Source organism: Thunnus albacares, chromosome 22 (genome assembly GCF_914725855.1).
Source record: "Thunnus albacares chromosome 22, fThuAlb1.1, whole genome shotgun sequence".
Lineage (NCBI taxonomy): Eukaryota > Metazoa > Chordata > Actinopteri > Scombriformes > Scombridae > Thunnus > Thunnus albacares.
The window spans coordinates 14030088-14053799 of NC_058127.1; the positions used below are offsets into that span (position 1 = coordinate 14030088).

The window sequence follows — 23712 nt, forward strand, 5'->3', positions numbered from 1 at the left end:
TCATAAGAAAAATGTTTTCAAAACACAAATGCAAATGTGGTTATGGACATTTACATCTGGACGTAATATCAACAACAGAAATAATGGCAAAAATAAATATGACAATTTTAGTGACAGCAATAACACAGACAACAGTACTAATAAATCTAGATAATACAAAGACACACAAAAATCTTAATTTGGCAGCAGTTTCAGTTGTTGTTTTTGTTAAACTGCTGAAGTCACGAAGGACGTCCCCCTGTATATCTGACCAGCAGATCACTACAGCGCGTCATCTTCTTCTTCATGTGTATTTTTGTTTATTTTTAACTGTCAGAGCACCGAGTTTGGTTTGAAATACATAGGACAACTACTAAAGTTTGTCAAAGCAACTACAGCACCATCATAATGTATTTTTTAGGAATTACTTCACTGTCCAACAAAGTTTTCATCATTTCATCAAAATATCTTGTTGTCTGTCCATCAGTGCTCCCGCAGACAGGACAGTGGTTGTGAATGAATTATGAATTAGCTACAAGTCTGTCAGGCAGATGCTGGAGGATGTCTCAACATAGACACAACCTCTGAATCCTGAACCTGATTGGCCGCCTCGTAGATCAATCACATGGCTCCGGCCCCTTTCAGACTCCTCTGTCAGGAGTCGAGCTCTTCCCAGCACAGAGTCCCACAGCAGACCTCTGCTCAACAACTACATGCAACAGATAACAACGGGTAGTTTAGATTGTGTTTGTGTGAGTGTGTGTGTGTGTGTGTGTGTGTGTATCAGTGTGTGAGGGAATATGAATGAGTCAAACCTGGATAGAGATGTGTGTGTTTGGGTATCTCCTGTAGAAGATGGTTCTGAGGTTGAACTCGGGGTTTCCTTCGGCCTTGAACACCCGTGTCCTGATGGTGTCGTTCTCACACCTCACTACAGCATAAACATCTGGAACTGTGGATCATAACATACAACATAAGATACTGTAGAAAGAAATGAAGGTCCCAAAGAAAGATGCAACTACCAAGAAATGAGAGTTTTCTGATCGAGCTATACAGTATGCAGTTTTGTTAGGAGGCTACATGCAAGCAAAAAGTGTCACCAAGTGTTTTTCTTGCTTTTTCTGCCCTCTTCTATCTGTATAGCTGTCCCAGTGCAAGAGATGTAATGATAGTCGTTGTGCTGAGCAACCTGTCTGTTTGGGAGGGCTGAGTCCTGACGCCCTGCGGAGATAGACTGTGGTCACCACAGTGGGCTGAGGTAGAAAACACTGGAACGCAGAAGGAGATGGCAAGTCCTCCCTCAATTCCCTACACAAAAAATAAGGACACAGCAAAACTAAGAAGCAGAGGATTGGTATCATGGTTGAAGAGGAACAGGAAAAGTTAATAAAATATGAGCGCAAGAAATGTACTGATGCTAAAAGTTTAAGAGACATCCACATTTTTTATCTTTGGAAAATGTTTTAACAACATCATGATTAAATCTGCATCTAATTTGAACATTTTTATATGCAATTCCATTTATCACAGTTTCAAAGCAGGGATGTTTGAAATGAGTAAATTAAGTTTGTGCAATTTATGTGAAAACTAACAGAGAACCTGCTACAGATGTTCAAACTTCATCAGCAGATAATGTCAGATGCAGTACTGGACATGCAGTTTGTAGAAAAGCAGTGGCTGAACAAAAAAATCCACCAATAAAAAAAAAAAAAAAACAAGGGTCTCACAGATTATGTTGAATTTATAGCATAAAAGCAACCTTTTGGCATTTGAAAACAAACATAAACAACTGCCACACACCTGAGACAGACAATGGAATGGGAAAAGAGGCGTACAAGGAAGCGTCCGGTGGTGCCCGGCAGGAAGGTGGTTGGCAGCACGACGTAGCGGCCTGGAGCCAGAGTTCCCCTCAGAGTCACACTGCGGGAGTCCATGTAGACGGAGCTGGCCGCCTGCTCCACCACACACTGCACCCGGCTGCAGCGGTTCACCTCCACCTGGGAACAACAAGGTCTTGTTGTTAATAAGCTGCTGGTGCGTGTTCACATCTCGGTCCGTGAACTGCTCACCTTTAGCACCTCAAAACCAATAGGCAGGTTTGCTCCTCCTCCGTCTTTCCTCTGTATCCTCCTGTCCTCCTGCTGCAGACAGATCAGCACCTCCTCCTCTTTGCCTGTCACCTCAAACATGAACTAGCACAAAGAAAGAAAGAAAGGGAAAAAACTCAAAATTCTTGTACTTATCAACAGATTTATTTTTTTTTACCTCAGGTTTACCTGTGGATTGTGCAGGAAAGTGTCCCTGTGGTTGATGCAACCTCCACATCGACTCTCCTTATTCACCTGCACCTCCCAACCTCCTTTCTGCTCCTCTCTATCGCCTTCTCTATCTTCCTTTGTCACTTTCTTGTGACACCTTCCTCTTCCTCCTCTTTTCCCTCCTTCCTGCTGACTCTCCCTAAGCCGTGCCTCCTTCCAGTGACCTTGCTGCTTGGTCCCTCCTGGTTTGGCGTCGCTCTTCCCCAATGCGCGGTTGCTGCGGAGGACGGCGGATGACAGAGGTGTTCCAGGGTTGGAAGGTGCTGAAGCCCACTCCCCATAGCAGCGCACTTCTCTCCAGTGAGGTCTCGGCCACAGCAGAGGCCTCTCCACCAGCCGGCACACCACCACATCTGTGAAGTACTGACAGAAGTCCCCGAAATCCATCCTGAGAGAGGAGAGGGTCAAGAAATTAGACAGATTAAAAGTAGATTTTCCTTCAAAAGTGACTGAAAAACTCTGATCATGTTGTTTTTTGGGGTTTTTACTGTAGTCTTTATTGCCAAATCTTAATTCTGTCTATTCTTGTTCCATTTATCCTATGAGATTTTACATTTCTATTTATTTCTATTATTTCATGTGGACCCCAGGAAGACTAGCAACAACTCTACGGTAGTTAGTGGGAATCCAAACAACAAATAAAAAATTAAGATCTACCAAAACTCCCCAACATCTCGAACAATGAGGCCCATCTTCTCCCTCTCTGAACGACTCATCTGTTGCCACTGCTGTGACCTGCAGGGGGCATGCAAGGACAATAATGTCAAAGGCAGCAGAGAAAAAGAAAGCAGAAATACAAGAGTTGTTTCAACTTCTGGAAAGCTTTATTAGCCCATTTTGGCCATTTTCAGAGTTTAATAATGTGAATGGCAGATGTTCCTTTGTGTAATGACTCTAGGAGCTGGTAAAAGTCATCCCCGAACTATTGTAAAATGTTATTAGCAATGGCAGCAAAAGTCCAAAAAAAAAGTTAGGAGGAAATTGTAAAATGTAAAAAAATACTGACACTGTTAAACGTCAGCGGAGGCTTTATTCCCAGAGCTCCTGCAAAATGTATGATATACTCAGCAGTCGGACATGTGGCACATGAGGCTAGAGTTCAAACTGCCCTCACCCCTGACTCCAGGCACCCGTCCAGTCTGTTGTCCCCCATGGGTTCCTCATGCGCACCATGAAGAGTCGGTACGCCCCACTCAGCATCTTGTCCCCCAGCCACACCTTCCTCACCGCTGTGATCCCGTAGGCGTGTCCTCGCACCAGGCCACAATCTAAAACTGACTCCACTGTCTCCCCCTCTGCTGGCTGAGAAATATGAAATATATGTTTTAACTTGTTCACCAGTTTCTAAAATGCAGAAGATTCTCAGAGTTTCAGGATAAAGTGTCCTACCCGTATGGAGCAGGTGATGAGGGCTTTGCGTTCGTGGGCCTTGGCCAACGTCTGGAAGAACACCCTCCTCTGGTCGCTGTGCAGGCTGAGGGCCTCCTGATCCAGGATGAGGGGCTCTGAGACCCCCCCAGTGAAGTCAATCAGGGCCTCTGCGGTGTTTCCGCCCTCCAAGGCCTCATAGCACCCATTTAGCCTAGAAGACAACCAGCAGTGGAATCGTTTGACTAACTGATTTATGGCTAATTTCTAAAGATGTGTTTGCTGCTTATTGGTAAAAAAAAAAGGTGGTTAGAATTTGTTACAGGCAGTTTATCAGATGTCAGAAAAGGGTATCTAGATGTTTATTAGATGATGCTAAGTGGTTGCTAATATATTTAGCATGGTTGCTAACCAGTAGCCAGTTGGGCAAAGTGTTTACAAAGGTGCTACTGGGTGGTTGATAGCGTTCTTAAGAGGGTTGCTAGGGTGTTGCTAGGTGGTTGCTAAGCTTTCAGTGCTGGTAGGACTTTAGTAGGTGGTAGCTTGGGTGTTTGGGAGGGTTACTATGGTGATTGTGGGTATTTGCCTATGCCACGTTAGTATCACATTGGAGTTAGTGTAATTTCCAACTTGTATATAGTGTTCATGTCAACATCCAAGACGTAAGCACAACCGGGAAATTTGCTAATGCTTATATGCTTAGCTAATGCTATGCTTAATATGGAAGTGCCTGAAAAACAAACAAACATGGATGCCTAACATCAGCTAAAGTCTGTCATTCAATGTAACTGAACCATCAGGTATCAACCAGCATTTTCCATTACCACTCACTTGGCATAGGCCTTCTCCAGCAGGGCACTCCAAAACTCTCTCGGTGTTGCCGAGCGGCAAAAGAGCAGCACTCCATCTCCACTGACTGGCAGACGGTCGTCCACAACGACATCCATCCAGCGGCCAAGGCGCCAGAACCTGAAGTGAAAGATTCCTGCATAGAGGTCGGGACGCTTTGGGTTCCACTCCTGATCCACATGGTCAGGGATGACCTGGGAGGAGGAGACGGTGAGATGAGGCTTTAAAGGAAGGAAGCAAAAAAAACAAAAAGGAGAGAAGGGCAACAGGAGGGAAAGAAAGAAAGACACATGTATATTAAGTACCTTTTTCCACAGAGATGGCTCAGACGCTAGGCAGGAAATAGCAGCCACCATCCAGCAGTTCCCCAGACTTCCTTGGTGCAAGTCACGAGTGCTGATGCCGTCAACAAACAGACGAGGGTCTTTACATATCTCCTGGAGGGGAGAGATTGAGTTTATCTTAAAAAGACACATTATAACTACATTAATTAGTTTTTGTTTGGCCACTTAGGGGCACTACCACAATCTGTAAACACAACACTGTGTTTGCTTGCCAGCATATCGACCTTTTCAAGTCGATATGTTAGCAAATTTACTCATCAAACAGACACGGAGCAACATTAGGATTTATTTGTAAGTCCAATATTCTCCTATTCTCCAATACTCCTATTTGCTCTCCTCCAACTCCTGAGAAAAATAAGTCTCTTTAGCTGCTAAATTCCGCACTATTTTACCAGCTAGTTGCTAACATTCTCTGTTTGCCGTTTGGTACTAGACAGGTAGTGTAAAGTAGGTCTTAAAGCCCTTTCCCTGATAACAGCTGCCTGCTGCTGGAAACGACACAGATGAGAATGGAGAGAGTGAGTCAAAACAGTAAAGTTGTGGAAAGAAAACCAAAACAAAGAGCTGAAAGACATTAAAACACTCCATAGAGCTGAGGGGAACTACAGAGTCGGGTGATGATTATCTCTGAGTTTGTCACAACAAGCAATCCCTTTCACATCAATCAATCAATCAATCAATCAGACTTAATTTGTATAGCACTTTTCATACAAATACAACGTAACACAAAGTGCTCTACGCAATAAAACAATACAATCCCAACCCACATCCACGCACAAACAATAAATGACTATTAAAAATAAAGGACTCAGTAAAAACAGGAACTGAGGAACGCTATCCTAACACCAGAGGTAGGATAAAAAATGTAAAAATTCAGAATAATATAAAATTTAAGTGTGAAAAAAGATAATAAAATACTGAAAGAAAGAAAAAAGGGAAGAGAGGGAAGAGGGGAAGATAAAATAATGATAATAATGATAATATAATAAAATACTAAAAGAGAGGAGATGTGTTGAAGTAAGTAAAACCAGAAATATAAAGTAGGTTATAAAAAGAACAATCATACAAAAAACAACACATAGTCATTTTATTCATTGCTCATACAAAAATATTGATCATAAGGCAGTTTCAAATATACTCCCAATACCGGGAGTGAACTGTGTGTTTAAAGCATGCAGCAGTTAGTGGTGTCACAGTGTTTTATGAGCCGTGCAAGCTGATTCAGCCAGAGTGTCAGAACACTGCTGAGGAGACAGATCCTGTCTGTGTGGACCTTGTTGATCTCCGTTTGGACAGGGTCAGGTAACCGTAGACCTGCTGCCGGACCACACACACATGCAGAAAGATACACACTCAGTGGTCATAACCTCTTCAGATGCAACTCTAGACAAGATATGAACCTTCCCTGAGTTGATATCAAGTACAGATGGACAGATGAGGTCACTAGATTGTGAACCTGACAGTTATGATAGCAGATGGGAAGTTAGAGTGAGGCTATGCAGTTTCAGGAGAGAGAGGCGGCAGATGTCACCCTATCATCCAACTCCCTGTTGATACACGCTTAAAAACACCCGCGTGGAGCATTAGGAACACAATACCATTAATCCTTCCTCTTCAGCCCTTAATCAGCGAATTAATTGCCAGCAGGGTTTCACATTCAGGGTAGTGGAGGTTTGGCTCACATACCGAATGAACTCCAGGCACCACTGATCCTGACCAGGAGACATTGCTGACATTTGTATGTAGATAAGTCAGATTTACATGATGAATGCTAGTTTTCTGATTCAGTTTGGTTTCAGTTTCTGGGGGGGGGGAAGCTCCAAACGCAAATACAGGTTTTGACTTGACACACTGTCTAATTTTATACAAATTTGCTGGATATCTTTGACATAAATAGTCCTGAGAAACATCAAAAAATGACCAGTAGATGACAAATGATGACAAAAGATTACAACAAAGGTTTCTTTTGTTGCCAAAACGCTCATTCTGAGTCCTTTGTTCATCTCTCTCATGCATTTTTACAAAAATAAAACTTTTATTCTTGGTTGAATAATGAATCTTCATTTATATGTGCCTAATCCATATCCTTGAATTATTAAATATAGTTTCTTGTCCCTCTGCGCTGGACAATAATTAGTTTGACCTTGACTTTAACCTCAGATGCCACTGCTTTTGTTAGAGCAGTGACCACCATTAAAGGCCACTTGGCCTAGTGAATGCCACAATACACATCTACACTTTTACACACCAATCACAACACTGAGCTAAAAACACCTGGGCTATTTAAACTGGTTGTTGCTTTCTCTATTAAACACACATACACACACACACTTCAATGAAGCAGTCTATCGGCAGCACACATCACTTCTTCACTGAGGGATCAGGTTTCACTGCCTGACGCCCTTCCTATAATAGAAAGTGCTTTAATTAACCCAATCTGATGGAAGTCTCAGCCACTCGATGGGGAGGAGAGGAGGTTTATTTTTAAAAATAACTCTTTGCAGTTGTTTAAACTGAAGCCATTTGAAATTACAGATTTAGACAGAGAATAATCAGAGTTTCCTCCGTCCTCTCTCTGTCTCCTGGGGCTCCACACTCCACCTCACACTCACTCTGGGCCTCTTCCAGGTCAGTCCAGGCGGTGGCTCCCTCTTATAAAAGAGGGACTGGGCAGTGGCGGGGAACAGGGGGTCCTTAAAGAGCGCGCCTCGATGTAGGCAGGCCCGCCTCAGCTTGTGAAAGCTCTGGCCCTGGAAGTCGCTCACTCGCTCCGGCATTCTGTTCAGGGAGGGGAGGCCAGATGGTAGTTATAAGAAAAATAAAAATACATCTCATGGTTCAAATATTACATTCAGTAGTGTAGGGTTACACTGATATGCCGTTTGGAGGACTATCGTTATATATCAAAATAGTTCATATAAAATGTTTGGGATTCCTTATGTTGTATTATTAACCCTTTTTTATGTCCAATGTATCTGATATTTCCCCTGTAACTGAACAGGTGGAAAGGGACACTGCATATTACTTTAAACATAGAGTTTTAATGCTCCATGATATTCTGAATGCTGCTTCAGGCTTTCCATCATACAAAGAAAAGACTCTGATGGAAAAAAAAAAAACAGAAGAGACATAAGGACAGAAAAGCTGTGAAGATGCTGAGGCACGAAGAATCCACACTGGTCAAACCTTAAACTATAGCCTACATTCATATCAGATTAATATTAAAGCAACACGGGTCCAAAGTGGAATATTAAATCCTTAATCTCCTCTAATAGACATTCACATATCAATATCAGTGGTCTTACAGTGTTTTTGTTTGAGGGCATAAACTGTAACTGGTGGGATTCATAGTTAATACTGGCCATCGTCAAAATTAAACCTTGAATATCCTTGTTTATATAGTTTATCAGAAGAAATTGTTTAAATTTGCTAAAAAATAATCTAGTATTGGTCATATTAAAACAACTTGAAACTTGAGGGAAAAGTTCAACAAAGTTCATTAAGGAGGATGTTAATGTCTGTACCAAATTTTATGGCAGTCCATTCAGAGATTGAGATATGTCTAATAAAAAAAATAAAGTCAACCTCATTGGTGGCGCTAAAAGTCAGAGGATCACTAATGTCACTAGGACTCATCCTCTGGGGATCATGAATGTCTATACAAAATTTTATGGCAATCCATCCAGTAGTTATTGAGATATTTCAGTCTGAAACAAAGTGTTGGACTAACTGACAGACCAGCGTTGCCACCCTTAGAGCCATCCCGCTAGCATGGTTAACAACATAGATTACACAGGCTAATATTAAACACAGGAGTAAAAATATATGATGTAACTTTAAAATGTTCACTCATAAAATTAATTGCGTTGGGTAAAATGTTTCCGAGATGTGACACCCTACACCCAACCTGAACTTTATGTCCTACTTACTACTGCGCTACTACTACTCCAACTGAGATTACTGAGATCATCTTTCACATCGGATTAGTATAAATTTGTTAGGTAACACAACAAATATGAACATTAAATTTGAAGTGAATCATTTACATGTACAACGGCTGTGGAAATCTAAAAGATGGCATTACTCCTCCCGGAGAGCCAATGTGTGTGTGTGTGCTGGGGGTGTGTGTGTGTGTGTTAGGGAGAGGGAGGGGATAAGGTGAGGACAGCAGTAAGGTAATGATGCCGTTTTAGTCATCAGTGATATGAACTGCTGAGTACCCTGAGTCAGCAGTGCAGAGTGTGTAATGTATGTGAACATCAAATGGTGTGTGTGTGTGTGCGTCAGTGTGTGATTCTGTGTCAGTGAGAGTATGCCAGGTGCAGCATGTGTTTGTGTGTGTGTGTGTTCATGTCAGGGTCAACTGAGGGTCTTGCTGTGCAGCATGAAAAACACAGATACTTGCAGATACTGTGCAGGTCATCAGGTGTATCAGATTTATGCAGAGAGACACACAACATGAAGTAAACACTCATTCACAATCTATGATTAATTACATGCGGAACAAACTAATGACTTATCATGATTTATCAGTTCCTGTAGCTCAATATGGTTATTTGATCAAAGCTCCAGAGGGTCATGTGATCCTTTAAAACCAAATGCACCATCAAGTTAAACATGTTGATGGTTAAAGAAAACATTATTTAATTTGTCATTTGTATTTTCTGACCTCAGAGTCACATTTCGAGCTAGAATTGTCCAGAAATTAGTTGGTTTAGTTTTTCAGGAAGCATTCAGCTTACATGTTGCTAAGACTCTTCTATATTCAGGTTGGTCCACCTTCAGATCCGTATAGAGTGGAGGTGAAGACTCCCTATAGATCCAGGTGCAAGTAGATTGAAACTTTCCCTTTTAGTGTGTGAAAAGAGATCACTTTATATGCACTTTATCAATTAATTTGCATTCTTTTTTAAAGCCGCTCTCAGTCCGATATGTATAAATATCTTTTTGTCTTTTATTGTGTGTCTTTCCTGCTGCTCTGTTGTTGTTGTTGTTGTTGTTGTTGTTGTTGTTGTGTTAAACTTTTTTTTGCCAATTTATTTATCTATGTAATGCGTCTTTGAGTGCCTTTAAAAGCCCTGTATGAATAAAATGTATTATTATTTATTTATTTATTTTACTCATCATCTTTGCTTTTACTTTTACTGTTCTACTCATCCTGTTTGCTGTTGATGTGTGTGACGTGTTTTTGCCACGCTGGACAATAAAGACTGAACCAAACTGAACATGTAAATATACTGTATGAACAAAGAACATCCTCATAGGCAGCTTCAAAGTTTTTTATAGGCTGAAAAGCACTTGTCTGAGAAGCTTTTATCTATTTAAGCTGATTTGTTAATTAATGTATTTAACTGCAAGTACACAAGTATAAACTCATGATTCAGTAGGTGTTAAAAGCCCAAATTCTGAATATGTAACTTACAGGCACATTGAAAAAGATACATAGATAAAAATTAAGCATATGTTGTTTCTCAGCTGATTTTTTCCCCAAGTGTTACTGATATAAACAAACCTTTAACACCCTCAGAAACATTATGAACTTAGACTGAAATATTGTCTTGAATGCTGATGAAGCAGCAATAGTTTTGTTTATATTTTAGATTTAACTTATAGTGTTCATGACATATCAGATATAAATACATTAAATTACCATGAGTCATAGGTTTGTATTATATGGCCATATATTTTTGTTAGTTACACAAAGTAAAAGTAAATTCTTTTACCTTTGTGTCACTGTAGAAGCTTCACGTGCTCTCTTCAGATGAGACTATTCATTGAGCCCAAGATCCAGTCCTCCTTAGCTCATTAAGAAGAAGAAATCTTTCTTCCATTTGGAAATCTTTGATTTTTTAGAGACAATCACAGCAGCATTTGTCTTCTTTTTCCTCTTGTCTCTTGTTCTTTTCTGTCCTTTTGTCAGCTGTTAAAAGCTGTCTGACTGCATCCAGAGCAACACTTTCTTCTTCTTTCCTCTGTATTCGTCACAAGTTACTGTCTGATTCATCTCCACCAGGTTCTCATCTAATGTTTAGTTTCGCTGGACCTGGATGAAGAAAAATAAAATGATATTAGAATAATGTAAGCGGCTCTGTGATGCCTGCAGGATGAAGGTACAGCTCAAAGTGAGTCCTGCAAGTCTCACGGCTGTGTATCATCTGTGAGTGTGTGTATACGTAACAGCCTCTAGAGTAGATGCACGAGTGTGTGTGTGCGTCCATGTGCACACAACCGTGACATGCAGTGCAGGGTGACACTGCTGGAGCCGAGTGCCTGTGTAACTCTAGCTCCCTCCTTGCAGACAATAGACAGACGGTCAACGCGCTAAGTGACATAACACACAACAATTATAGCAGTGGAAAGTCTCCCACCAGTAAAACACCACAGTTACTGCGGATAGTCTTGAGTTTCAGACACTCAAGACGAACACTTTATCCTCTGACACCTGTGTGTAAACTGCTCTACTGCTGGAGAACCTAAACATATGTTTTTTCTGTGTGTGTGTGTGTGTGTGTGTGTGTGTGTGTGTGTGTGTGTGTGTGCATATCACTTACTGCTGTTTCTGCTTTTCTGGTTGGTGACTCTGCACTTTTCTGCCTTCTTCTTTCCCTCCTCATACCTTAACTTTTCCCATTCTTTCCTCAAACAAGTGCTCATTTTGACATTTCCCCACAGTGTCGTCTCTTTTCTTTTTTCTGTCTTATCTTGTTGGTCTCTTCTCCTCTTCTCTCCTTGCTATCTTCTCCCGCGCACAGACTCCTGGAGTATCTGTTGCTGTCAAGCGTGTTGCCACTGACACCTGAGAAACCAAAGAGGCAAGCACCTTCTATTTTAACTGCTTCCCTGCCAAATACCGAGCCAATTATCTCCCATTTCTGTGTGATTACCCTGCAGCAACAACTCTGCTGATAAACTAGAGAGCATGTTTAAGGTGGCCAATATGATGTAATTTTTTTTTAAATTTAACTTAAAAAAACAATCAAATTCAGTTCTGTTAGTTCAGATTCAGCTCTGACAAACACATCCAAGGACAAACAGGAAAAAGTTACTATTTAACAACACCATAAAGCTGTTTTTACAGCAAACTATGAATGAAAGCAGTGTTAATAACCAATCTTATTAATATTTTTGATTCTTCTCTTTACTTAGAAAAAAAATACTGCAAGGATGGTGTCCCCAATATCACTAAATAATATAACAGTATTGAGTTGATGCAACTTTTTTCACCATTAATAACTAAAAGAGGTGTTTTGTGGTGAAAACTGAAACTGAAACTGAAAAATGAAATTTATCTTACCAAAAAAACGACATAATCCTGCCCCTTTTCTGACACTCTCACCACCACATTAACCTTCACACAGTCCCCAATGAGCATTGAACTCTTAATATAAAGTTTAATATATAGCTGTCCAAGATATTATCATTATATTATAATGTTCCACCTTTGCACATTAGTCTACTGCCTTTAAAATACCTTCTGCCACTGTTATTTATATGGAATTTGAACATGTGATATTACTTTATTTAATATTTACTTTACTAGAACACAATAGAAATCATAGGTTACACAAATAATCCCAAAAGTTAACAATCCTTTGGTGCAACTAAAATAAGCAGAATTATGAACAATTAACCTGAAAAAATAGCTAGTTCAAAGCATCTAAGAAAAAATGTATGAAGGATGAAGATAAAAGATGTTTAAAAAGCCATCCTTTTAAACAATTTCTGAACAAAATACCTGGCAAGTGAGGACTGGTATGACTTTGAGAAGTTAATGTGAATGAAAAATAATAAGAAATATGATTAAGTTTCTTATGAAGTACTAATGAGTTGTTGGTTTTTTTGTTTTGTTTTGGTTTGGTTTTTTTGAACAATCTGCATTTATGGTTGTGCTCGAAAAAAATAAACTTTTTAATAAAGTAACATTGCTTTAGGGATTTTTTTGCAGGACAAAAAGGTTGAACATGCTGTAAACAATATGACTCTGCTGGCAAAATATCATTCACACAAATTAATATTTTTAAAATCTCCTGTTGTTGAAGCATTTAAAAACATTTTGGCTGCCATTTAAAAAAAAAAAAAACATGAGAAATATTAAAAGTAAAAAATTCACTAAAACTACTTGCCTCCCCATGATTGTGTTTTATGTCATCCCTTTTCTCACACTTTATCTTTATCTCTTTTTTTTGTGATCAATTTTTTATTGGTATGGTATTTAAACATGATTATATAGTTTGATAGATCACAAATGGCTTTGCATTAATCAACACCAAACTGACAAGTAGACAAAACAAAAAAAACTAGAAATTAGAGCATTTGTTTTCCAACTCCATATAGCCTCATTTCATTACAATTTACCTTTATTTATTTTACTTAATTTATTTATTTGATTTCAGCACTGTTTGTGGCTTTTATGTTCTCAGTTGTGTTGTCATGAACTTATACCATGTTGTACAGATGCCTATTTGAACTTCTGTATTCAATAAAGTGAAAAAAAAACTAATGTTGGCGTTTTCTTCTATCGACAATCTTCCCTGAAATCCAAACATCAGGCATCGATTAGTCTCCGCTGTTAAGAGACACTACGCATGCGCACTTACAAGTAGTCAACACACGTCGATGTGGCGACTGTAAACTTAAAAGTTTAGTTCGTTTGTAGATTTTAACACAAACTGTTGCAATGAAACTTTATGTACTGGCTTTGTTTTGTGTCTGCAGTTTAGTTAAAGCAGAAGAAGACGAGAGACTGCCGAATAAATGCGAAGGTAGGACGAGAAAGAGTCAGAGACAGCTAACTGTTGCTGTTATTTAACGTTATGACCATATGCAACATTATTATTGTTGTTATTTCCTCTTTATTGAGTGTATGAATGAATATGAGGTACATACTTGGGAACAAAATGCCAGGGAGGTTTACAAACAACACATAAGTAAAAAATAAATAAATAAGACAACAGAATAGAGTTTAAAAAAGACATTAAAACAATACACTCATTAACAGTTTTTACATTACTGCTCACATTCTTTATGAAAAACTGAAGAGAGGTTTTATGTTGGAAAACTTGCACTTATGAATATGAAACTTAGCTAGGATATTTATAAGATTTATAATGCATGCTTGTTTCCAAATCTTTCTGTTGTAACTTAAAAACCCAAACAGAAGCCCTCATGTTTATACAATAAAGCAAAGTCAGCCATAAATGTGTCATTAATTAACTTAAAAACCTCTTGTCAAAGTCTTTTTATTATAATAACAATGTCAAGATAACTGTTGCACAGTTTCAGTGTTATCTGGCATTACATCAGCAGAATAGTACAAGCGTTCACATTTATGTGTCCGCTGACATGTCAACCTGTAATCTTTGACAAACCTTATAGATACAAAGTAGCTTTTTTTTTTTTTTTTTTTAAATTGTTTTTAAAGGTTGTCTGTATGTGTCCTGTCTGTCAGTTTGTAAGTTTTTGACAGTGGAGCTGCAGGAAGCTCTGGAGAAAAGCAGCCGCTCGAAAGAAGTCCTGGAGGTCGGACAGGTGCTGGACACAGGCAAGAGAAAAAGAAAGATAAAATACAACACCTCGTAAGTTACCTTCCTCTGCCTGAGGAATATTACTTTAATATGTATTTACAGGAGAACACTTGTGTCTGAACCTGGCAGTTTACAGGTGTTAAAGTAGTGAATCAGCGAAAAGCTTTTATCGCTTTTTGCACCACAAGTCTGATTTCATTCAATTAACTTAAAAACTAAATCCTGTCTGTCACATGGTTCATGTGCAATAAGCCAGTAGTTACACCAGCATGCAGAATACGGAACAAAATCAAGAGAAGGTGACTAAAGTTAACTATGAAACCAAAATGTTTTAATTAAAATGATTCTGAAGGGAGATTACTGATAAGTTTGTAACACTAAAAATGTGTTTAACATTGTTTTGTGGCAAATATGAGTGGGTTAAATCCACTATCACAGTATATATAATTTATAGAGTTGTAACGATTAGTTGATTAATCAATTAGTTATCAACTATTAACCAAATATTTTGATAATTGATTAATCATTTTAAGTCTTTTTTTTTTTAAGAAAAAGCCTTTCAAATGTGAATATTTTCTGGTTTCTTCAGTCTTTTATGGCAGTAAACTGAATATGTTTGGGTTGTGGACTGTTGGTTGAGAGGAAAACAAGACACCTGAGGACGTCACCTTGGGCTTTGGAGGACTTTGTGATTGACATTTTCACCATTTTCAGACATTTTATGGACCAAACAACTCATTGAGAAAATAATCGACAAATTGATCGAGTCGTTAGTTGCAGCCCTAGTAACTTTATATCAGGATATCAATATAAATTGTGATCCAGTCCATTGTCTGGAATATGAATTGAGAAACCATAAATATCAATAATCTTTTAGGCCCCAACTAGAGTCTTCTGTCAGTATGAAGCCAGAAATCTTGAACTAAATCTGAAATGAAGTGAGATTACTGAAGACATTAACATAAATGTGTTTAACTTGGTTTTATAGGAAACTAATCTGAAGATCTCTTGTCTTTTCTGGTTTTAGGGAAACTAGGCTGACGGAGGCTGTAGACAACATATGTGAGCGCATCCTGCAGTACAGCGTTCATGCAGAGAGGCCGGGCAGCCTTCGTTACGCCAAGGTGAAGTTTACTTGCCTGCACTTAGAAACGTTTCACCTGCAGAAACTGAGCAAAGATGGACAAAGCTCACATTTACCACCCAGAAAGGAATTTGAAATTTCGAATACACACTGTAAAATTAATGCATGTAAACAGAGTCAACATTGTGCAAATCTACTATCTCTTTTTTTTCATAATTTATTTAAAGTATCTGAGAGGCTTCATACAGTTTTTGTGACCAGTAACCAACATTAATCACTGTACATTTACAGAACACATAACTTTTCTCACAACACTTTTTAGTATTTTTTCTCATTTACAAGCATGAATTTATGAGTGAAACTGACATATATCTGGTTTGTGTGATGCAGGGAACCAGTCAGACGATGGCGACTCTGAAGAACCTGGTCCACAAAGGGGTTAAAGTGGATCTGGGCATGCCCTTTGAGCTGTGGGACGAACCCTCTGTAGAAGTGTCAGACATGAAAAAACAGGTTTGTGTGTGTTTGTGTTTATGTCTTTACCTGCTGTGAACTGTGGAACACACTGAATCTTTCAGAAGCCTCAATAAATGTAAATAAATTCTTTCTAACTTGTTCAGTAATTCTTCTATAGTCTAAAGTTGTACTGGAAGTCAGAAAAACAAACCTTATTAACACTACAAAACATTAGATTTAGTGTATAGTGATGTACCTGCTTCTGAAACACCTAATATGTGTGTGTTTGTGTGTGATGTTCAGTGTGAGACCATGCTGGAGGAGTTTGAGGAGGTCGTGGAGGACTGGTACTTCCATCATCAGGACCAGAGGCTGGAGAACTTCCTCTGTGAGAGTCACGTCCTCAAAACGTCAGAGCAAGGTACGAGATGCAGAGAAAGTTGTGCTAGCTAGTTACACTTATATTCCAACGCTTCTTAAAATGAGCTTGACAACACAGCGTCTCATGTTACGCTGAAACTGTCAACCAGTTAGTCCAGTTTTCAGGTTCCAGCTTCACTAATTTTCTGTTTTATATCAAAGTAAACGTATTATCTTTGGGTTTTTGTCTGCTGGTCAAACAAAACAAGCACTTCAAGGCTCTTGGAGCTCATGTTGAGAATTTTCCTCTATTTTCTAAAAGAAGTTTATTGGATAATGAAAATAATTGTGTGTTGCAGGCCTTGTCAGTTCAGATTACAATGTCAGACGATAAATACAAACCTCACACAACATGTAAGAGAGGAATTGAATTCAGTATCACCAGCGTTATTATTATTATCATAGACTTGACGCACTTTTCTGAAAGAGCACTTTGTTAATCACAAGTTACAAAGTACTTCATGGAGATAAAACAAATCAAAGACCAAATAAAAATAGCAAGAGAGCAGAACAACTGGGTTCAAGCTAACAACAGAGTTAGCAGAACAAAAGCTCATAAATCTAAAAAGCTATTAAACAGAAGTGTATTATCAAGAGGTCAACGTAATCAGATATGTACTGTGGGAACCACCAACAATGTTAAAATACTTTACTTTTACATGAGAACTCACTGAAATCTGAGCTATAATAACTCAAACTTTTTCTTCCTTCTTTCAGAATGTCTGAAGGAGGTGTGGAAAGGAGACATGGGGACCAAAGGAGGGGTCAAGGAGTCAGCAAGCGACAGCACAGGAGATGAAGGAGCAAATAATAGCGCTAAGGAGGAGGAGGAGGGAAAGACGCATGATGCTGGCGAGCTATGAGGGAAACATTTTCAACGAAAGAAATACAGCCAACAACAGAAAACCTCAACTGTAGCTTTTGGCGGGAAAAATGCAAAACAATCGACAAGAAGCTGAGATTACAAATTACTCTGGTACATTATGGAGAGGTTACATTGAGATTATAGCGTTTGATGGATGATGTGCAACAGATAAGTTTTTCTGTTAACACTATTTCTTGTGCCAAATCTTAAGAGTTTACATTCTTACAAGAGAATTATAATAGTGTGAAAAGATGCTTTACAGAATTGAACACTAAATTTCTGCCATTACTTTTATGAATGTTGTCAAACTGTCGCACCTTTTTAAACACTCGGTTATTTGAATTATGAAGTTTTTAAGTCTTTACTAGTAATATGTGAGACCTTTTCAGTGTTACATCATGTGTGAACGCTGTTACATCTCTCCTTACGCCAATATTATAAAGGCACATATCTATTTTTTACCCCTGAATGCAATATGTACAGTTTTTCATCGTGAATAAAATGCTTTTTTTTAACAACACTGTCTTTTTTCTGCATGTTTTTTTTTTTTACAGAAAAATGTCCTCAAACAATACAAAAGTGTAGTTTTCAAAGTCTGTAAAGAAGTGTGATTGTTACAGTGACTGCTGGTCTTTAATCAAGCCTGATTAGTCGCAGGTGTGCTCCTCTTGGTTCATGTTGACAGCTTTTTTTTTTTGACAGCCACATTAAGAAACTTTGAAGTTATTAGATGAAAACACCACAATGCCTCTTATTTCTGTGCATTTTACATTTTCTATATATATTCTGTTCAAATTGGTGGCAGTTAGATGCTACACTTATCAAACCAAACCTCTGTTTCTGTCTTTTTCTGACTTGGCTGCTCTTGAAGCAAACTCAAACAAACCAAACACTCACCCGTGGAGCAACACTAGGGATCCCGCTGGAATAATAACTGCTGCCGGAGAGCACAAGGTGAAGACCTTTGTGGTGAAATGTCATGAGGACAGTATCGAGGTTGTGATGAAAGCTTATCTGTTTGACCCTGCTCTGCCTGTGGAGCCCACACACTTGAGGCTTGGACCTGTCAGTGCTGCACACAGTCACTGCACAGCCAGGAAGTCTGAACATGGAGAGTACATCATCAGAGCGGCACTGAGTGACTGTGGAGGCAGAGTGATGGTTGGTGAGCTTCTTTATTATCAAAATATAATGTCAGTGTTGATAGCCAGTAAACCGCACTCTACTGTTTACAACCATAAATTCTCTCTATGCAAGAAAACCCATCTGGATCACACAGTAGTTGTTTTATGCTGCCATCTAGTGGCTTTACTTTTATAATGATCGCTGTGTCTTTACACCTGTTTTAGTTCACAGAGAGTGCCGTACTGTACAAGAACCTGCTGCTGTACTCTCCCCCTCCAAAATCACAAGGAGACGTATTTTATGTGGAGGGAGCTGCTGTTCCTGTGCAGTGTAAATATAAAAGGTGATTTCACACAGATAAAATGGTCTTTAGAGCTTTATATGTGCCGCTGATGCTGTGAAAAGTTAGTAGAGGAAAATCTGATGGTGCAGATTGCAGGTAGTGTACCTTTGGATCACACATCTGGGTTTTGCTTTGAAATACTGAGCAAAAAACTGATTTTTACAGTGGAGCTGAAACATTAAACTGCATTATTTTCATTGTCAATGCTCTAAAAAGTGTCAGAGAGTAAAAAATAGATAATTTACCATGATATTAAACAGAGAAAAGCAGCAAATCCTCACATTTGAGGAATATAAAAACAGTAAAGGCTCAGCATTTTTACATTTAGCTGAGTAATTTTCTGTCAATTGAGTCATTTTTTTGTGATCAACTGTTTTGATTTTGTACGCAGAGTAAACAGGGAACATATAAAGTACCGTGCACTGTTTTAGGCACTAAAAGTAAAATGGGGATTCTTTCAAAAATAATGCCATAAATTGTTTTTATTTATCAATTAAGTTCATATTAAGTGCAGTAAATAGAAGAAAATAAATCAATATTTGGTGTGACCAGCACCAGTTCTCCTCTGTGCACAGTTTTTCATGGTACTTGGCAGGTCGTTGTTCCAAACAATTTGGAGAAGTTGCCACAGTTCTTCTGTGGATTTCGACGTCTCAGTTGCGTCTGTCATCATGTAATCATAGACTGGCTCCATGATGTTGAGATCAGGGCTCTGTGGGGGCCAAACCATCTGTTGGAGGACTCCTTGTCGCTGAAGATAGTTCTTTATGACTCTGGCTGTATGTTTGGGGTCATTGTCATGCTGCAGAGTAGATTTTGGACCCGTGAGATGCCTCCCTGATGGTATTGCGTAATGGATAAAACTCCAAACATCTTAAGTGCCAAAAACTTTTGCACTGTACTGTATACACACAGAAATAAAATCCAATAATAATAATAATAATCCATCATGGTGACCTCCCCCAACACCCACCCACATGTCAAATCCCAACTTGGACTAATCGACTGCTTGCTTCAGCACTTGTTCCATTAAAACCTTGTAATCAAAACTTTCCTGAGTGTTGAGCAAGACGATGGAAAACACACTAAACCATTTTAGCTTACAGAAAACTTACACTGTAAAACGTATTTCATTATTTCAGGCACATTATTTCTAGTTCTGCTCATAATTTCCACTGTGATGGAAGTGGTTGCCAGGTTACCGTCTCTTCTCACCCAGCAGGAGGTACACAGTGAGCAGCAGAGCCCTGAAACCAACCTGGAGTCCCCTGATCTCCGTTCACTCGACTCATCTCCACCTGGACTTCCACCTCAGGCTCATGACAAGTGGGCTGTTTTCAATATGATACGCTAAACAATTATTGATTGATGGTTTTGTCTATTAAACTTAAGAAAATAGTAAAAATTGCCCATTATAATTTCATAGAGCTCATGGTGATGTCTTCAATTGTTTTGTCTGATCAACAGTCCAAAACCCAAAGATATTCAGTTTATTTCATGTATGAGAAGATAAGCATCAAATTCTCACATCTGAGCAAATATTTTGCATTTTTGCTCAAAAAATGACTATATATTGATTATCAAAATGGGACAACAGAAACATTTACTTTGGTGTAGTTGATGAAATGCCATATACATGTATGATTGATTAAATCAAAATATGGTTGTATGATATATTTCATGAACAGCTTTTCAATAGGTTTTGCTTTCTTCACTTGTAACATTTATAACAGACAAAAACAGTTATTTTCCATAAAAGCCACATGCAAAACTGTCATGCTCAAAAATGCTAATTTCACAGGATAAAGTGGTGATTTTCTCTGTTGCACTCCTTGTCAAATAAAATCACATTTTCCTAAATGAATGTGTCTTCTCTCTCTTCAGATGACTGGAACAGTGAGAGAAAGTCATCTGTTTACTTCCTGGGGGAGATGATCAACATTGAAGCCTCTGTAGATCATCGTCATCTTCCTCTTCGTCTGTATGCAGACAGCTGCGTGACCACTCTGACCTCCGATGTGAAATCATACCCCAGATACCCCTTCATAGACCACCAAGGGTGAGTCCTGTGTTAAATTAAATGTCTACAGTAGTCAATTAATTAAACAAAAGAAAAGAAAAACTTCTTCCTTTGATCACATTTTGGTGGCCTAGAGGCCCAGATATTGCCGGCATAAGTCTGTTCAGTTCCTGCATCCTGTTATTATAAAATGCACCCAAATCACTGATATATTAAAGGGAAAGAAGTAAAATCTGATAAGAATACATCTGTGTCTTACAGATGTTTTACAGACTCCCAGCTGAACGGCTCCAGCTCTCGTTTCCTGCCTAGAGTCCAGGACACCCTCCTCCAGATACAACTCGAACCTTTCCTCTTCCATCAGGATCACAGACATACTGTCAGCACTCACTCTACGGTTTTCTTTTCATATCTATAAGGAGAAAAAATGGCTGAGTTTGCAATGTACTATCTCCTGTAGATCTATATCACATGTCACTTGGAAGCAGAGCCCACTTCAAACAATAAGAACCCAGAAAAAAAGGCCTGCTCTTTTATGAGCGGAAGGTCAGTTTCATCAGTCTCATAACTTTTCTCTCTGCTCTCTATTAAAACACAAAAGCTGTGGGTCAAACGTCTTTTTTATGCATCAGGTGGAAGTCCGTGGATGGAGAAGACGACGTGTGTGAGAGCTGTAACAAGATTCAAGAGACAAATCGCAGCAACAGTGATGAGCCCGGCCACAAGAGGGCACCAAGGAGTAAAACAAAGTACAGATTAAATGGTATTGCCTTTAATATGTGTACAATAATGATTTATTAAGCGCTAAATACTTTAATATTTTTATTCATAAAAATTGACCAACTGAACTCTGATTTTCTGTGCTTGCAGAGCTGCAGAGGGAAACAACTGTTGGTCCAATCATATTTCTCCCCAGAAAGGCTGAACACAGTGGAAATGACAAGTATCTGTATTGAAGTTATTGAGTTTAATAAAACTGATGTTTGTTTGTTTGTTTGCAGACTTCAGATTTGCCTACTTGCAAGGTGCATGCAGAAGGGAAAGCAGCCATAACAATGTGTTGTATTTTATAAACTTATATTTTTTTAATGTAAAATCTTAATCTCAATAGTAAGTAGTAACTATATCTGTGAGATAAATGTAGAGGAGTAAAAAGTACAATATTAACCTCTGAAACATAATGAAGTAAAAGTAGAAAGTAGTACATCAGTTGTACAGTACTTGAGTAAATGTCGTCTTTGCCACCACTGCACACTAAACAAACATCTGCTGACAAAGACCATGACATTCAAGTGTTTTTTGTGTTTTGTTCCATTATTTATCCATAAAAATCCACAAACCAACAACTAAAAATCATTTAATTCTGATTTACTGTAGGTACCGGTTTGCAAAAATCTGTTTTTAAATGTTTATGCGACTGGATCTTCTTGTCTTGTAGTTATTTCTTTTTCTCCAGTGAAAGTTGAAGACTTGAAGTTTCCACATGAACAAAGTTATTTCTACAACACTATCAACTCTAAGATCAACCTGTGTAAAGGAAGAAAAGAAATATGTATGGTATTAGTTCAGTCTCGCTGTGGGCATGTCTTGTGGGGTTTTATCATCAAATGAAGCGTTGTGTAGTACATTTCTGTAGTAGTGTTGACAAATGTTGACACTAGCTCCCTCTTGAATAGCAGAAACAAGTGAGGTTATAAATCACACGCAGGGAAAACAATCTCACTGCAGACTGACCAATCAGATTTCCCTCATCAGCTGTGAATTGTGGCACAATTCAGTTGGACCATAGAAGTATCCAAACACTGACATAATGACTAAATTGGATATGAGTGACTGTAATGTTACATAATTGTTAAAATAATTTTCAGACAAGATTCCTTTAAAAAATAAGTAAATAAACATAGGGGCCCAGCAGAAAACATCAACCACCAGCTGGAAAAAGGCTTAAAAAGTTGCAAAACAGTCTTTATTAGAATTCCTAAAATATATCTGAAAAGTGAGGGGTTGTTTTTCGAAGATATTGACTATTTGTTAAAGTTTAGACTCTGCAGATATTCCAATAACCAGAGATGTTACATCACTTAGATCAAATAAACTGTAAAAAGCAGAAATGTGATTTTTCAAATGCATCCGCAGGTTTAGTCAGTAAATGAAACTTAAGATATTATCAATCAATAACAATCTAATGATGTCATATATAATAATACATCAGCCACAGAGTCCATTTTTCAATTTACTGTACAAATACCTTTACATTAATTTATTAGCAAAGTAAATGATTTGAAAATACTTCCATCGGAGCGTGACAATTGGACTATGAGATGCAGTTAAAAGCTCCATAAAAAGCCAGTTTGACCTTGAACCAAGATTATAAAGTCAAACAAAGCTAATTGACAAGCATAAACTTGACGTAACTTTACATGATGTTCACCGGTAGAGATTAGATTTTGGTGATTGCAGCCTGTTATGGGTTGCTGCATTTTTTCCCTCGGAGGCACCAGGAATTTGTTGTTGGGTTTTTATCCACTGCAATACAACAGCCTGCTCCTCATCTCTGTCCAGCACCTGTCAACACTGTTGCCAGACACAAAGTGAAGCAAACTTGGAAAAACAAAAACATTGCATTCATTTCATGGCAACCAGCATGATTTTCCACTCTGCTGTTATTGCCAACCCGCGTTTTAGAGCCAAACCCTTCAGTCAAAGTTGTTGTTTTTTAAAGACGTCTTTCCTGCTGCATTAAAACAAAAAACATCATTGTTACCAGCAAGGACATACTTATGATTGATTATTGGGAGAGAATCGTTTTTCAAATGTGAAATTTTGGCATTTAGTGTCCGAAAGAGGTCCAGGACAGTCCACAATTTCCTTTCTCACTATACCGTTATATACATTGGAGAAGGTCAGAGGGCAGGAAACATGATCTTCTTGAAGATCTGCTCAGACGAGGTGGCTGATCCCAGGAACTGGACGGGACATGTGAGATACATCATGTAAGTTAATAGAAGATCTTCTTA

General features: G+C 38.6%; 3 protein-coding genes across 6 annotated transcripts; 2 read left to right on the forward strand and 1 right to left on the reverse strand.

Moving 5' to 3' along the window:
- Window positions 1-9: 9 nt before the first annotated feature.
- Window positions 10-18187, reverse strand: LOC122973830 (calpain-5-like). 3 transcript variants are annotated; one of them, XM_044341598.1, is made up of 15 exons: window positions 18105-18187; window positions 11410-11654; window positions 10582-10901; window positions 7471-7636; window positions 4820-4951; window positions 4497-4708; window positions 3687-3879; window positions 3412-3599; window positions 2955-3032; window positions 2256-2685; window positions 2049-2171; window positions 1780-1976; window positions 1169-1287; window positions 795-931; window positions 10-688 (listed from the first exon to the last, which is right to left on the reverse strand). In XM_044341598.1, exons 4-15 carry the CDS (start codon window positions 7633-7635, stop codon window positions 512-514), a joined length of 2151 nt encoding a protein of 716 aa, XP_044197533.1. In that variant the 5' UTR covers window position 7636; window positions 10582-10901; window positions 11410-11654; window positions 18105-18187; the 3' UTR covers window positions 10-511. The 3 variants fall into 3 exon arrangements, with proteins under 3 accessions (XP_044197533.1, XP_044197534.1, XP_044197535.1); XM_044341600.1 differs by lacking the exon at window positions 10-688 and having other exon boundaries at window positions 801-931; window positions 1815-1976; XM_044341599.1 differs by lacking the exons at window positions 11410-11654; window positions 18105-18187 and having other exon boundaries at window positions 10582-11002.
- Window positions 13424-17725, forward strand: cnpy4 (canopy FGF signaling regulator 4). Its single transcript, XM_044341603.1, has 6 exons — window positions 13424-13620; window positions 14307-14433; window positions 15410-15506; window positions 15857-15979; window positions 16226-16343; window positions 17060-17725. The coding sequence occupies exons 1-6, from the start codon at window positions 13536-13538 to the stop codon at window positions 17203-17205; spliced, it is 696 nt and encodes a 231-aa protein (XP_044197538.1). The 5' UTR covers window positions 13424-13535; the 3' UTR covers window positions 17206-17725.
- Window positions 17856-21689, forward strand: LOC122973831 (zona pellucida sperm-binding protein 3-like). 2 transcript variants are annotated; one of them, XM_044341601.1, is made up of 8 exons: window positions 17856-18368; window positions 18557-18675; window positions 19895-20001; window positions 20560-20734; window positions 20957-21074; window positions 21156-21241; window positions 21328-21458; window positions 21566-21689. In XM_044341601.1, exons 1-8 carry the CDS (start codon window positions 17952-17954, stop codon window positions 21649-21651), a joined length of 1239 nt encoding a protein of 412 aa, XP_044197536.1. In that variant the 5' UTR covers window positions 17856-17951; the 3' UTR covers window positions 21652-21689. The 2 variants fall into 2 exon arrangements, with proteins under 2 accessions (XP_044197536.1, XP_044197537.1); XM_044341602.1 differs by having other exon boundaries at window positions 17857-18368; window positions 19898-20001.
- Window positions 21690-23712: the final 2023 nt, after the last annotated feature.